The sequence below is a fragment of the Lissotriton helveticus genome, chromosome 4_1 (genome assembly GCF_964261635.1).
Source record: "Lissotriton helveticus chromosome 4_1, aLisHel1.1, whole genome shotgun sequence".
NCBI classification, from domain to species: Eukaryota; Metazoa; Chordata; class Amphibia; order Caudata; family Salamandridae; genus Lissotriton; species Lissotriton helveticus.
The window spans coordinates 700,665,773-700,681,125 of NC_136063.1; the positions used below are offsets into that span (position 1 = coordinate 700,665,773).

The 15,353-nt window shown below is 47.3% G+C and overlaps 1 protein-coding gene across 1 annotated transcript in view; it reads right to left on the minus strand.

The window, feature by feature from the left end:
* LOC144827301 (chloride channel protein C-like) overlaps nucleotides 1–15,353 on the minus strand; it is a 602,170-nt gene that overhangs the window by 522,610 nt on the left and 64,207 nt on the right. Inside the window, exon 2 of the mRNA XM_078685669.1 lies at nucleotides 7,187–7,316. Coding sequence (XP_078541795.1) covers nucleotides 7,187–7,316 — 130 coding nt within the window. The remainder of the gene's footprint in view (nucleotides 1–7,186; nucleotides 7,317–15,353) is intronic.

Sequence of the window (15,353 nt, forward strand, 5' to 3'; positions counted from 1 at the left end):
TGCAAATTTACGGTTTGCAACTTAAAATGGCTTTTAGGTTTGTATTGAACCCATTTTCTGAGTTAGAAAAGCTTTTCCAACTCAAAAATTAGTTTTGTTACCCATATCGAATTACAATTAGGAAGGGGTGTAAAAGAGACATCCCCTCCTAATTGTGGCTTAGTATAGTGTCTATCAATGGTTTGCAACCGTAATTGGTTGCACACAATTGATCTGTTACGGACACCTCAAAAGAGGTGGTAAGTGATTCGCAAAGAGGAAGGTGTCACTTGCCTTGTGACACCCTACCCCTTGTGAAAGGTGTAGGGTGGGGGCAGGGGAGGAGGGGTGTGGGTAGGGGTGTAGGCAGTGAAACAGGGGACCCCTGTCTCCTACCCTCTACGCTTTCCCAAACAAGGATTGTGTTTTTTTTTTTTTTAATAAATCTTTTTATTGAAACACACATCGGCAACACAGTTCAGTGCAGAGGGTCGGACAGATTACACATTACAGCATGTATGGGTGAATGGATGCATTGACTTCATCATAGAGAGGAATATCATGGGGATACTGGGTCATCATGTTCAACACTTCGAGGCGGTATACATATCTCCACTCTATATGCATTCTATGTATTGCAGACACGGGACCACCTCCTAGGACACCCCCTTGCCAGATATACCGTTTTGTCTCTAAACATGCACCAATCGAGGTCATTCTCCCAGGGGTCTAGGGTAGGCGGATGTGTTGCCCCCCACAGTTGTGCGATGTTTCATTTGGCCAACATGAACCCAAGAGTAACCCATTGTGTTTGGGAAGTGTTCAGGTCTGTGGGCTCCCAAATATTTAGAATACATCGTCGTGCCTCCGGACGGAGAGAAACACGTAACACCTCATTGACTGTAGTGTGAATTTGGAGCCAGTAAGAGCTAATATGTGTGCATTCCCAGATGGTGTGCATGAATGTTCCTGTGAGGCCGTAACTCCTTTTACAGTCGCCTATGTCCGACCACCCCATGTGTACCAACCGGGGCCCTGTGATATAGATCCTATGAAGGATTTTAAGCTGTACCAGTCGCAAGCGTGCCGGAATAGCCACCTCTTCAGGGGAAGATATTACCACTTGCCAATCCTCGTCATCTAATTCTATCCCATCCTGAGTCCACTTATCGCGCAATGTCTGTAGAGGGTCTGTCATGTGGTTGCTTAACTTTTTGTATATTTAATGAAATTGTTTTGTCGGGCAGGTGACCATCTATAATTCTGTCTTCTAGGGGAGAGGCCTCCAGTGGATTGGAACCCTTAGGTAGCAATGATTGGAGTGAGTGTGAGACCTGCGCATAGCAAAAGTACTCGGTGTTTGCAAGCTCATATTCGCTCTGAAGCGTACTGAAGGACTTGATCCCTTCCTCACCTCAGATATGTTTGATAGCCATGATACTGATCAGATCCCACCTATCAAAGCCCTTCGTTTTCCATAGATCACCCAATGGCTCCGAGTCCCAAAGGGGGGTGGCCAATGTCAATTTACGTCTCCAACCAAGTGAGTTGGTGGCGTCATGCCAAATTTGAACGGAATGTTTCGTGGGGCCTGTTAACTCAAATCTTTTAGGTCGGGAATACAAGGCTCTGCCGTAGGTGCCTCCCGGAAGGCAGAGCCACCTGTCCAAAGCGTATCTTGGATCATCCGCACGACCATATGTACAATGATTAATGGCCGTCAGTTGAGATGCCCAGTAGTATTTCTTGATATTCGGGAGGCTAATGCCTCCGTTGTACCAGTTTAGCGATAGTTTATTAAGGGCAATTCGGGGTCTACCATCCCACAATAAGTCTCTCTGCAGGCCCTCAATTTCCCTAAAGTCATGTGCTGGAACTAGGTCTACGGTGTTTTGTAGGGCATAGAGCAATCGCGGTATTGCCATCATTTTGAATAGGGCGGCCCTGCCCAGAAGTGAGATAGGAAGTGTCTTCCAGCTAGCAATGTCGCTTTTGAGTCTTCGAAGAGGGGGAAGAAGATTTTGGCCATAACGGACCGAGGGGTCAAGTGAGATAAAAATTCCCAGATATTTAAATCCGGCCGGATTGATTCGTATTTGACAGTCCCGAGGTGGAACAGGGGGATCACTGCTCAAGACAAATAGTTGGGATTTTCCCAAGGATTGTGTTTTTTAAGAGCAGCACCTGTTCCTGTAAGAAACACACACTATTTTTAAAAAGTTTCACATTTGGGAATACAGCTACAAGAGAGGCAGTCTACTATTTCTTGCAGGCCACCATCTCTATGTTTGTAGACAATCCTAGAGGAGCACAAGCAGCGAGCTGCCCAATTATTATTCACTAGTCAGGTTTTTCTGCAACCACCAGCAGCTAGAGATTTTGGGCCATATGTATCAAGCCAATTTGCATTCGCAAACGCCAAAATGCGCAGAATTTCGGCGTTTGCGAATGCCAATTTGCCAAATGGTATGTATTAAGGGAAATCTGGTGCAAAACAAGGAATTGCAAAATTTGCAATTCCTTATTTTGCAATTGCATTTAAGGAATCGCAAATTTTGCGATTCCTTAAATGCAATGTATGAAGCAAAAAAAATATGTTAATTGTCCTTAAGGAATCGCAAATTACCACCATCTTCAAGTTGGTGGTAATTTGCGAATTCCTTGAAAAATGTACATTTTTGCATTTTTCAAAGTGCCATGTGACGCACATACATGCCACATGTGCACCCATGCTTATTTCAGGGATGCAACAGGGTGTCTTTAGGACACCCCTGCTCCCTTGAAATTATTCTCAATTTGCGATTCTCAAATTGCGAATCGCAAATTGAGAATAACTTCCCATTCATTCCTATGGGCCTCCTGGCCCATAGAAATGAATGGGAAAGTATTCCTTAATTGCGATTCGCAACTTGCTAATCGCAATTAAGGAATACTAAGAATTCGCAAAAAAATTGTGAATTTGTACATACATCCCAATTTGCGATTCTGAAATAGCGATTTCAAAAAAATCGCTATTTCAGAATCGCAAATCAGGTTGATGATACATATGGCCCAATGTAATGCAACCTTTTAGTAAACAAATAGAGGCAGGTCTCAAAAAGCCAGTGCACGATTTGCAACCACTTTTTGCAACTGTCTCTTGGTACACCTGAGCCTGCAACTGTGGCTTGAAAACACTTGCAAGCTCTTTTTTATCTTCTTACCACTGGAGCAGTTATTTTAGCTTACAGGCGTGAAGTCACAGTCTGCTGAAAACCATTATGCACTCCTGGACATTCGGACTGTTAGTTAGCACCTGGTCTTGGCCATCATGAGTCATTCTCTACTTAGAAGACAAACCCCCAGATGCATCAAGCACCCATTCTGCGAATCGCAAATTGGAATTCGCAGAATGGGATACATCAAAAAATGCGCTCAAAAAATGCAAATCGCAATCGGCCGCAATCGCCGAATGCGAATTTAGCAAAATCGCACAAAAATCACAGGATCTCCTGTTTTTCAAACCCGAAATTGCGATTTTGCAATTACCGAAGTCGCAAATTGCGATCTCGCAAATTGCGAGATCGCAAAAACGGGAAGTCGCATTTTGAGCACAATGATGACATCACAACCAGGAAGTAGGCAGTTCCCGTACTCATTTGGAACACAGAGCTGGAGAGAGGAGGAGGCACAGCACTGAGCTCTAGGAGACACACCCTGTAGCCCCACAACAGAACATACATCCAACACCAGAATGTCCCAGGATGCAGCAGGATCCAGTGAAACTGGCAGGAAAAGAAAAATCAAGTTTTCCAAACAGGAGCTGGAGTACCTGATTGAGGGAGTCAGCAGGGACCATGACAAGCTTTTTGGGAAGCTATCCAGGAAGGTGCCCGAGGCTGACAAAAGGCGCCTTTGGCTGTTCATCAGGGCGAAGGTAAACGCAGTAGGAGTGACCCAGCGGTCAATCGATGACCTAAAGAAGAGGTGGTATGACCTCAGAGGCCGTGCCAAGGAGCGCATAGCAGAGAGGCTGGGGGAGCGACGGGCCACAGGAGGAGGAGACCCCACAGTTGCCGCCAACACACCACTCGAGGACCTGGTTGAGGACACCATCAACCCTGCAGCCTGCGTGGGGGTCACTCAGCTGGAAACCTCCCGACCTACACAACAATCACAAGGTAAGAGCCATGCAACTGCGACCCCGTCCCCTAACAATGCCCATGCCCCCAGAGCTAGCCATTTGATAATCCCAGTAATGCAGTCCATGCACATCAGAAATGCCCTATTGCATTGTGGGACCTGTAGTGTGACAATAGTTCCCTGATAGCCACACACAGCCAGAACTGTCAAGTGAAACATATCCCTAAAGCCAGTCAGGGAATGCAAGCTTGCATGCATGTTGCAACATCCCATGTGAAAGATTCATATCATTAATCATGCACCCATTTACATTTACATCACAGATGCTGCAGAAGCAGAGACCACAGACAGCGAGGCACTCCATATCGAGGAGACCCCAGAGGAGCCGAGGGAGAGAGCCATCCTGCCCCACAACCTGGACCGTCACACACACCTGCACCTGCACCAGTACCACCACCTCCCCATGCGGACAGGGCCACCCCTGCAGCCACAGGAGGAGTGCAACCACCCCAGGCATCACGCATGGCAGTGGAACAGGCCCCACCACCACCCAGGAGGCAGACACGCCGCACGGCCACTGTGCGGTCGCAGGCAAGCGGCCGGTTGAGGCAGCAGCGCAACGTGGCCACACAAGCAGACAGGGAGCAACAGGCCCAAGATCCAGGGATCGAACGTCGGATGCTAGCTGTGCACCGCAAGCAGGCACAGCACATGGCAGCCATGCAGCTGTACAAGACTGCACGCAATGTCAATCAGCTCACCGAAAGTGTGCAGGCGTTAACGGCTGCAGTGAAGGAGAACAGCCAACTGATGGTGGTGCAGCAGGACATCACCCGCCGCCGCCACCGCCAGCTGCTGACCCGGCTATCAGTGTAAACCCGGTCAAACCACCTGATCGGGAATGCAACATCCCAACTGTCACGCCGGTTCCTGGCAATGCAAATCCAAATGGTGCAATGCTGCCAGGATGTTGCAAAGGACCTGGAGCAGGTCACCACTGCAGTCCAAAACCAACAGGTGTGTGGCCATGGCCATGCAAGGGGGGGTGATGATGCCAATGCGGGCACATCCAGCCTGAGCAGCCTGTTTGTGCCGGTGGTACCAGAACGGCGCCGCAGTACCAGGCTCAGTGCAGCATCACGGCCGGACACTGCCGACGTGGATTTGGAGAGGCGACAGGGTGCGTCCGGCAGGAGGCGCCAGTGAATGACTGAACATTAGCAGCAGTGCCATGCTGATGTACCAAGCACGCCCGGTCTGCATTCAAGAGGCTGTACGACGCAATACAGTAGTCATGTTGTTTGAAAAAACAAAAAAGTTATAGATCTTGTTCAACAAAGAATAAGAATTTATTTTGAACGCAAATCTTACTCATGTCATTATTTAATGTGGCATGCATGAGTGCAGTGTTGTGTGAGGGGTATGGGTGCACTAGAAATAGTTCAGTGTGATGTTTTTGCGGCGCCTGTGTCCTTCTGCAGGATTCTCCCTGCGTGCATGATGCACATGTGCAGGTGCCGGTTGTCCCCCTCCGACTCACTACCAGAGATCTCCACAGGTATCCTCCGCTTGGCAGAAATATTGTGGAGTATGGCACACACGGCCACAATGCGTCAGCAGACCTCAGGCTGGTATTTGAGGGCCCCACCAGTCTTGTGTAGGATGCGGAATCGGCTCTTTAACATCCCAAATGTCCGCTCAATTACATTTCTTGTGTGAATGTGCGCAGCATTGTAACGCCGTTCCTGTGGTGAAGCAGGGTTGAGGTATGGGGTGAGGAGGTACTCACGGAGGCCGTAGGCGCTGTCACCTGAAGGATAGGAGCAGAGGGTCAGTGCCTGTTATGCGCAGCTACATGGTCTTGACATACTGTATGTGGGCATGTGTACTCACCTAGGAGATGTCCTTTGCCAAAGTCACCCATGGCCAAGCGGGTGTGTATGCCGCTGTGCCTGAAGATGAACGAATCATGCATGCTCCCCGGGTATTGGGCCACTATGTCGGTGATGATTGTCTTTGCATTGCAGACCATCTGGATGTTGAGTGAGTGGTAGGACTTGCGGTTCCGGTACATGTATTCTGTCTCAGCGGGTGGGCAGATGTGGATGTGGGTACAGTCAATGCAGCCAATTACATGGGGGATTTGCGCGGTGTTATAGAAGTCAAGCTTTGTTTGGTTTAAGTCCTGTTGGGTGGTTGGGAAGGTTATGTAGTGGTGTATCCGGGTCAACATGGCGTCCAGGAAACTCCGTAGGCAGCGTGACAGTGTGCTCTGGGAGATTCCCCCCTGCATATGCAACTATCCCCTGGAAGCTTCCGGAGGCCAGGAGGTGCAGGCAGCACAGGACCTGGACATGGGTGGGCACAGCATTGGTCCTCCTTGTTGGGTGCTGCATCAGGGGGTCAAGGTCTCTGATGAGCTTCTTTATCATTCCCTCATTCAGCCTGTATTTGGAGTAGATCTCCTCTTCAGTCTGGCCCAGGAGTGTTATCCGCAGCCGGAAGATGCGCTCCTGGATCCTGCGTGGGTTCCAGCTGCAGCCTGGAGCCTCAGCCGCCTTGCCACGATGTAGAGACCTGCCATTGTTTTTTTTGTTTTTTTAATCAATTGAACTTCATGGTTACCACCTGGTTTGACTTCTCCTTAAATTGCGACTCGCATTTAGCGATTTTGGTGTTTTTCGCAATTTGCGATGTTTGATGAATTGAATTTGCAATTTATTTGCGATTTCGCAAATTAGTTCGCAGCATAAGTGGAAAATCGCTGTTTCAGAATCGCAAAGGGGGTTCCACATTGATTCTGCGAATATATGTTTGCGAATTCGCAATTTGGTGGTTTTTTGCTTCATGAATTGCGGGAACGGAAATTGCGATCGCAATAGCTGTTTCGCAGCTATTGCGATCGCAATTTCGGTTGATGAATCTATGCCAAATCTCTTATCTCCAAGAACCCAAGGAAAAGGATGGGCATGCTCAGCGGCCCTTTCATTCATCTAAATGTAGTTTTCAGCCTTAACCTCACATGGTAGATTGACATGAAGAATATGAGCAATGCAGGAGGAAGTCTGCCACACATGATACTCACCTGAATATATGTTTCGACAAACTCCCATTTTATTTTGAAAATATAATCGATTATTTGATGTGTGAGGAACCCAAAGGTTCCAACCACTGTTCCAATGAGTCCCATCATCAGCCATCTGTCCCAATCGGATCTACAGAAAACAAAAAAAACATGTTTCATTATTCTATGATGGGTAAAAAGATTGCCAAATCCATTACTTGTTCGAAGCTAATTATAGTGAGTAGATAAAGAAGCAACTCTTTCCTTTAGCAGTCACAGACATTATAAGAGCAGAACAGTGCTACTGAAACATTTTTAGGTCTCGCCTGTCGATGCGCATGCGCATCGAGCAAGCGAGACTATAGGGGCTCATCGACTCTTTATCTAACTTGCAAGGAATCGTGGCGATTCCTTGCAGTGCCCGTGACTTTTAAGCTCAATGCGCATGTGCATTGAGCTTAAAAGCGCGTGCACAGCCGCCCGCATTCCTCCGACACCTTTGAAGTGAAGCTTGGCTTCACTTCAAAGGCCCGGCTTCTTCACACCCACATGCCGCTCTGCCCCGCTCCGCCCCCTCCCCTGAGTCATCCTGCCTGCCCTCGACGTTCCCCCCGCCCCCTCCCGCCACGCAATGCCGAGAGCTTGTTGTTAAAAAGCTGTTCTTAGTGCCTGCGTTGTGCCAAAGGCTGCCTCTCAGACACGGAGTCTAATGTCACCATGCCACGGCACCGAGTCCTAATGAGCTCTCGCTGGCCCTCATCCACCGGTCCCTCGTCTCCCTGCCGTGGTATGCTCTAAGCACGCAGAGGGGAGGGCCTTACTGCACCTCTAATCTGTCACACTCCCGGGGCTTGTAATTGATGTAGGTTTGTAGAGGATCTAATTCTAGCTCTCGGCTTTCGGGGTTTACCAATTAAACTGCAATAGCCCGTGCAGAAACTGCTGGTGATGCGTTAAGATTCCCATCTGATGTTTAAACAGTTTGCCAGTGCACTGCCATGAAAGGGAATCTGTTTTTAAAATGTAAGCAAGGTCAGGAGCAGGCAAGAGCTCCGGGAGTTTACATATTTTACCCCAATAAGGCACGGAGATCAGTATCCAGCTGTCCTCCCTACTCTCCTGTTCGTTTACGGGCTTCCCTCCTTCCTGTAATATTACAAACTCACCTCCTCTGCGTTCACAGGGTGCCCTCCTCCGTCCTCCTTTACATGTGTACAAGTACTGATTTCCTGTACAGATGCATGTTTGCATTTCCTATATATACTAATGTACTCTAATCGTAATGATCCACCAGCCTCGCTCGTCACCCTCTATACTTTCATGTGCTTACCACCTCTTCTATACATTCACACGCTTCTCCTCTACTTTTGCAGGCTATGCCCTCTTCTGTATACTTACAGTCAACCCTCCTAATATACCTTGGCACGAGTCTCTTTTCTACTGTACATTTGCAGGCTTTCCTTCTCCCCTGTACACTCACATTCATCCCCACTTATTCCCTCCAGTACGTTCCCAGGCCTCTCTGCTATAAATGTATGTATTTCCCGTCCTCTCAAGAACCCTCTTATGCTTCCGTCTTTGCTGTTACATTAACACGCCTTCCCCCACTGTCTGTACATTATCGTGCTACTCTTCTGTACATTAACGTTTCCCTTCTCTTCGGTACATACACATGTTGTTCTCATCTCTCCTCCTGTACATTTACATGCGTTGGCCCTTTCCTCTAAATGTAATTCTTCTCTGTGCATATGTGTATGGATTGGCATTTTAAAGCGCAAAGTTAACTAGGAAACAATAGAGTGCTATACATCACTTCAGGGAATAGGTAAAGGGTCTTGTATATCAAATTGGGATTAAAAAATACAATGCACATATTGCATTTCTGTTTTTTGGGAGGTACAGGGAGATTAAGTAATTTGTCCTGAATTGCACAATGTTAAATCAAGCGCCGGGGCCGGAATTCAAACCTGGGTCCCCAAATCCCAAAGTTGGCAGCTGTAACAGCTAAGTCACATCTCCTACCTTTATTCATTTACAAACCCTCACTCACCCTCACCCTCACTCACCCTCAACCCCTCAGCATCACACTCACTCACCCTCACCCTCACTCACCCTCAACCCCTCACCTACCCTCATCCTCAACCACTCACCCTCACCCTCACTCACCCTCAACACCTCACTCGCCCTCACCCTCACTCACCCTCAACACCTCAACCTCAACCCCTCACCCTCACTCACCCTCACCCACCCTCACTCACCCTCACTCTCACTCACCCTCAACCCCTCACCCTCACTCACCCTCACTCACCCTCAACCCCTCACCCTCACCCACCCTCAACCCCTCACCCTAACTCACACTCACCCTCACTCACCCTCACCCTCACTCACCCTCACTCACCCTCACTCTCACTCACCCTCACTCACCCTCACTCACCCTCAACCCCTCACTCACCCTCACTCACTCACCCTCACTCACCCTCACCCACCCTCACCCACCCTCACTCTCACTCACCCTCACCCTCACTCACCCTCAACCCCTCACCCTCACACAGTGCAATAGGTCTCGGAGCATTTGAGTTAGAGCTTTTACATTTGTTTATGGCTTTTTTTCTTTGTAATTCTTTAGCATTGCCTACAGGAAACAAAAATGCTAAAGATTTACAAAAAAAACCCATAAACAATTCTAAAAGCACTAACTCTAATGCTGCGAGACCTATTGCATTTCCAATGCTTGTTAAATGTCTGGCCTCACTTTAGAATAGAATGGCTCATTAGGCTAACAAAACGTCTGTCCTGTGGTTATAGGATGAGCATACGATTCAAATGCTTCACAGGATTAAGTTCGTTCATGCAAACATTTGTAATTTGTCATACAGGGACAGGAAGGATCTCAGATCATCCAATGTTTGTTGTCAGTTACATTAAGGGCCTGAACTAGAATATGACGGACGCTGTAATGTCCATCAGGGCTACAGAGTACTTTACTTTGTTGCCCTAACGGACATCCCGTCCACCAAATGTAGAGATGTCTGTCTGCCCCACAGACATCTCTAAACAGTACTAGGAATCACTGTCACAGAGGTTCCTGTCAGCGTTGGAGAATTTTGATGAATGGCTCACTCAAACATGATGACCACACGTCAAACCTATCCAAAGTTTTGCATTTTTGAAAAGCAAACTCCCAAAGCGGGGGATTGTTAAAAGATATGTATAGCGCTCTGATATCCCTCGGAATCTTGTTTGCGTTATATAAAACTTTATAAATAAATAAATAACTAATAGCCCCAGACCTTGGAAGTTGTCTCCCCTGGGGTAGGGGTCATTTTTTATTTTTACTGTTCCGGACAACTACAAAAAAGGTATCTGACTGCCTGGAATGGGCGAGCATTCAGATGACTTACCTACAATGACTCATACTCTGTCGAACTGTCAAAGGAATACGTCAGCAACAGAGCTGGAGTAAGTTTAGTCCTCAACATACTGTTGGCCCACCCAGCCCTAAACCGGGCAAGCAGACCTAAAGTTTGAATGAGAGGGCACTCTGTTGCTCTTGCGATGGAGTACCCTCGCTGCCAAACTCTAAATCACTCCCTAAGATTGGCTACAGAAAAAAGAAAATCAAACATTCAAAAGTTTCAACTGAACATGTATCATTATCAGAGCTTAGTGAAAAGAGCAACCGCACAGCAGACATTAGAAAAAAACGTGAAGATTACCAAAGAATCCACCCAGTCACACTGTGGGAAGGAAACAAACATATAAGTGAGAAAATTCTGATGTAACCAGCCAAGAAAAAGAGAAAGGTGACACAGCATTAGAAGCACTACTCAATCAATTAAACAGGGAAACAAACACTGTGTACCCGGACAGACTATTACAAGAAAAACATACATTAACCCCTCCCACGCTTGTGACGGAACCGCTCCGTCACGCCCCTCGGGTGGGCTGTGCTGGTGACGGAGCTGTTCCGTCAAGGCCCGGCTGCCGCGCCTGTGCGGCGCGTTCTATTGAGCGGGCGGGGCCGTGACGGAACCTCTCCGTCACAAGCACAGCCCACACGAGGGGCGTGACGGAGAGGTTCCGTCACACGTGTCGGAGCGCCGCGCGGCCCCCCCACCCCCTTAGCGCACGGCGGAATTGCTGCCGCAGCGAAAGGGTTAAAAGCTATGCATACAAAAAGGACAGAATAGAACTATTTTAGTCTAATGTGACTGAACAGATCAATGACAAATAGGCAAGGATTTGTGAACATTTCTGACTGTTATAGAATTCTCAAAGAAGTCCATGAGTACACTTGGAAACTCGTGACGAAGGAGAGGAGTAAACACGTGTGAACATTTCCATTATTTGGAAATTTAGCAAGCCTTCATTTCCCCCCGAATATATGACGAACCAATGTGCATTTGCATATTTTAATTTTGTTTTCTTTTTCCAAGGAGAAAATGTTTTTCTCTTTGGAAAATCCTATTTTTCTATACCTTATAATTGTATAGACTTTTTACCCTCCTCCTTACACCAAAAAATGAGTTGGCTTCTGCCTAGACACATGTAAATCTCTGACTGTATTAAAGGTGGGAAATGACCTGCAAAATTGTGTTATTGCTCAGAAACGTGTGTCTTTGTTCAACCCATTTTTCAGGTGTCTCCTCCTTTCATCACTTACAGTCTTCTTCTTCATATGAGCAGATCTACCTAGGGATAATTGTTGATCATATTGTAAAGACATTAATTCATTTAAAGGAACACATCATACCTTTTTGATTCTGTGACTCGGGAACAGTATTTTGCTCTTGTTAAATACTGGTATTTATGCTCATGCTATTTATGTGTGCAAGTAGTTTTATGAAACAGGCCAAGGATGAGAAAGAGGCCACAAAACATTCTACTTCATGAATATTAATGAATCAGGAAGCAATTTGCGATGCCCTACTAATAGTTTAGGAGTCTTAGCATTTTTGCACATTTACACATATATTAAAACCACTGCCATGTTGTTATCCTATCTTGTACATTGCACATTTAGCCTGACCAAGTTAAGTGTCACCTCATTATGAAATTGGCACTACAAATGAAAACTGCAGATTTAATATAGGAGGCCTTTTACTATATCTTCATTTCAAGGTGTTCTCACTTTTTTTGTATCACATTCCATTGAGAAAATTGCATAAAGGTAGGACTTGGTGTTAAGCACTACTTGCTACAGCTGATGAGACTGCAGAGCGCCAATCCATTGAAAAGACAAAGTGTAATATTGTGATGTTAACCAGCTATTTTTGCATTAAGCATGTGTTAGATTTCCATGAGTTTTCCAGAGTATCTGTTATTCCACAATGTATAAAAGAAGTTTCCAGCAGGAAAGACATCGGGCAAACATGCAGAGATACACTGGAGTACTCTCTGCTTAGCCACAAGGTCATGGGCAATAATTCCTAAAGAGCACGTCAGTTACTACATGCCGGTGAGTGCCATGGGCATCGGTAGTACCACCTTCTTCACAGTAGACAGCCCCACTTGTGCAGGGTCACGGTTCGGGGATGCTTGTTTTCGGTCCAGGGAGGTCCTGGCTTGGCAGTTTGGCTGGACTGTTCCCATGAGGCACCCAGTCAAGGCTGATTTCCATATGGCCAGGTCTAAACTGGGGTGCTATGGTGAGCAAAAGAATGATGGATTTAACCCAGATCTCTTGACTGGGGGTGAATGTTTTGATTAGTTAGCATTCCGACCATCAATTATGTGTCTTTCGCTTTCTTGTCCTAAGTGCGCCAGACGTGGGTCCTGGGCTCACTGTGCCACTCGAATCAAGCTATCCTGGCTGATATGGGGTGAAACCCCAAAACCGGTCGTTGGATGCTTGTTTTCGGTCCAGGGAGGACTTGGCTTGGCATTTCGGGCTGGACTGTTCACATGAGGCACAGGGTCAAGACTGATTTGCATATGGCCAGGTCTAAACTGGGGTGGCATGGTGAGCAAAAGAATGATGGATTTAACCCAGATCTCTTGACTGGGGGTGAATATTTTGATTAGTTCTGCATTCCGTCCATCAATTGTCTGTCTTTTGCTGGCCACTCAAGGTCATTTCAAGACATTCTCATCAATGGGAAGCATCGCCAAGGGATGCGTTCCTTCTGGAAGTGTCTTTTATTGAAAATGTCCACCTGGAAATAGTCCGGGCCACACAGTACTCATGAAGACGGATCAAACTGTCTTGCTCTTCAGCTTGCTGCACGCAGTGGGAACGGATTCCATGTCCCAGTGGTCTGCAGCAGCCTGGCTTCCGGTCCTCACCTGGATGGAGGGACGGCGCCCTCTAGTGGCTTGACTGTGGTGCTGCAGCAGGTTACAGGTGACACCCACCATACAGGTGGCTTCACTCCCACCGTGGCGGCGGGCAGCCTCAACAAAGCACCCTGCAGTGTTACTGCTCCCCGGTGCAGGGCATTCCTCTGCAGTGGGACCTTGGCACCACCCACTGCGCTTCTACAGTTCCAACACGCCCCACCCCCTGGCTCCCCCGACCAGACTGAAGAAGGAGCGATCACGAAGGATCGCGTCTTCCGGGAGGTGAGCTTGGCCCCTAACTGTGCCAGGGCACAGAGTGTCAACCCGTGTCCTTGACACCAAAATGTTGCATTGCATGATAGACAGCAGGCATAATGCTGAATCACTGGACTCAAGCGAGAACTCTGTGGTTAGTTATTTTATTAACCCCACATACATAACCCTACCTCTACTAGCGCACATCACCGGCTGAAATACTAAACATCACAGGCACTTCTTTTGTTTAACATAAATCCCAAATAAGTTTTAAAAAAACCATCACAGGCACTCCCTAGCACACTCCCCAGCCCAAACTCACCTAAAACAAGGACTGACAGAAGCTTCAGAATGGAATGGACGCCCTGCAGCCATCCTTAATCCACCCGGTGCTGCTGCTGTACACCTGCTGTGGTGGGATCAATTCACAGCAGACTTTGCACCACATGGAGTCTGTGCTCTCAGACCCTGTTAGCTTTGCTCACATAGATGTGCTGCTTCAGTGTGCAGTCTATGGAGATAACAGCGGCATACTACACCTTCCATTATGGAGTAAATATTGTGAGGAACACAATATAATTTTTGGTTGGGTTGTAAAAGGCTAATAAAGCCTGTCACTGTGTTTTTTCAACCCCAATTTATCAATAGCTGGATGTGAATGTACTTAAAGCATAAAAGCTCAGAACGCTCAATTTCTCTGTTGCCCTATTTGGCCAAAGTGGCAGAGAAGGTGGCTAATCTTCAGTTGATGGCTCATGTGGAGAAGACTAGCCTGCTTCACCCAACTCAGTTTGGCTTTCGTTCCCGTCACTCCACTGAGTCAGCACTGTTGATGGCCACTGAATCCATCAGACAAGGAGCGGATGAGGGGCACACGATAGCCCTTATTTTAATCGACCTGAGTGCAGCGTTCGACACTGTAGCTCATTCCACTCTGCTACAGTGTCTGAACAAAGGTGGAGTCGTGGGGACTGCGCTGAAGTGGATCCAATCTTTTCTGTCTAATAGGGGATTTCAGGTTCTTCAGTACTTGCTTCATGCATAAGAGGGTGGAGATGCTGATATTGGGGATTACCGCCGCTTTAGTGTGAGAACTGTGAATTGGCATATGTTATGAGAGAGAGAGAGAGAGAGACTTGCTGGAATGAGGGCTCCTCCCCCCCAACAAACAAAACCAAGCCGATTGCCCTTTTTAAAACCCACAACATCATCCTAATCAGATGTAAGATTCACTCTCAAGGGATGATTCCAATCATAAAAATAGAAAAAGGAGAACTACAGGACAACGACCCACCTCCTAGGTAACATATCTAAACAAGCATTGGCATAGCCAATAGGCCTCACCTTTGGGACCTTATAAGTGTTTAGCCAGAGCTATTGGCTTTGCAAATGTCTTTGGAGGGCGGGTAAGCACATCGTAATGTTATGTGGTGGGTACAGGGTATTTGGATGGATTGAAAGCGGCACAGCCTAATGTTCCAGAATCTTGTTTGGGTGGGATACACCCTAGGAAGTAGTGTTACTCCCGTATGATCAACTTGGACCAAGGAGTGCCGCAGGGCTCTGCCTTGAGTCCAACCCTGTTCAACCTTTATGTGGTCCCTGTAGCGAACATCGTGGAGAGTCATGGCCTGCAAATTGTGTCATACGCCGA